General features: G+C 52.1%; 1 protein-coding gene across 1 annotated transcript; it reads left to right on the top strand.

Moving 5' to 3' along the window:
• Positions 1 to 309: 309 nt before the first annotated feature.
• K437DRAFT_271416 (uncharacterized protein) lies at positions 310 to 739 on the top strand (the record flags this gene model as incomplete). The annotated part of the gene is made up of 2 exons (XM_013384238.1): positions 310 to 532; positions 611 to 739. Coding segments are annotated over 2 exons (352 nt in total), but the record flags the coding sequence as incomplete, so codon positions are not given.
• Between the last annotated feature and the right edge of the window lie 10 nt (positions 740 to 749).

Raw genomic sequence — 749 nt, 5'->3', positions numbered from 1 at the left:
TCACGCGAAGATGACGTGCTACCAATCCATGATATCAACCCATTTTCCCACTCGATTAGCAGCTCGATTTGATATCCTCATCATCAATCGTGTTTGTCTGAGGAAGTATATATGAGCGTCTGCAAGAAGTACGGAAGCAAAGATATGTGCTTTCGGGGCTGAATAGTATCCTCCTCTACTCTTCACGAGTCGTGATCAACGGTTTCTTGCGGGCTGAGCTGATAGCTAACCATTGAGGATTGACCAAATTTATCGCGCTCGAGGACTACCGATCGTAGGCTTTACACAATGGCTGCGTTTGCAGAAAGTATGCGGTCAGCCTCTCCCGCCTTCGGCGGCGAGGAAAGCGGCTCCGAATCACTCAAGGCAAGCATCGAAGCAGGCAAGCATGTGGAGAGGAGCGTCGAAGATGCTCCGCAGGTCGACCTCAACATCTACTCTGAGAGCGTGGTCGAAGTGCCGCAGGGACGACAGATCGGCGTTATCTCGGCCATGTTCCTTATGATTAACCGAATCGTTGGCACGGGAGCCTGTACGTCATATGCTTGACGCTCGAGACGCGGTCTCTTAGAAGGTGCTCAGAAGCTGACAAGCGATCATGTTCCGCCAGTCGCAACGACCAGCACCATTCTCGCGCAGTCTGGCAGCGTGGGAATGTCCTTGGTATATTGGGTCGTTGGTGCGATCATTGCTGGTGCAGGTTTTGCAGTATACGCCGAATTCGCAACTGCAATACCGCGTAATGGTGG

Source organism: Tilletiaria anomala, assembly GCF_000711695.1.
Source record: "Tilletiaria anomala UBC 951 chromosome Unknown K437scaffold_281, whole genome shotgun sequence".
Lineage (NCBI taxonomy): Eukaryota > Fungi > Basidiomycota > Exobasidiomycetes > Georgefischeriales > Tilletiariaceae > Tilletiaria > Tilletiaria anomala.
This window is presented reverse-complemented; position numbering and strand designations above follow the sequence as displayed.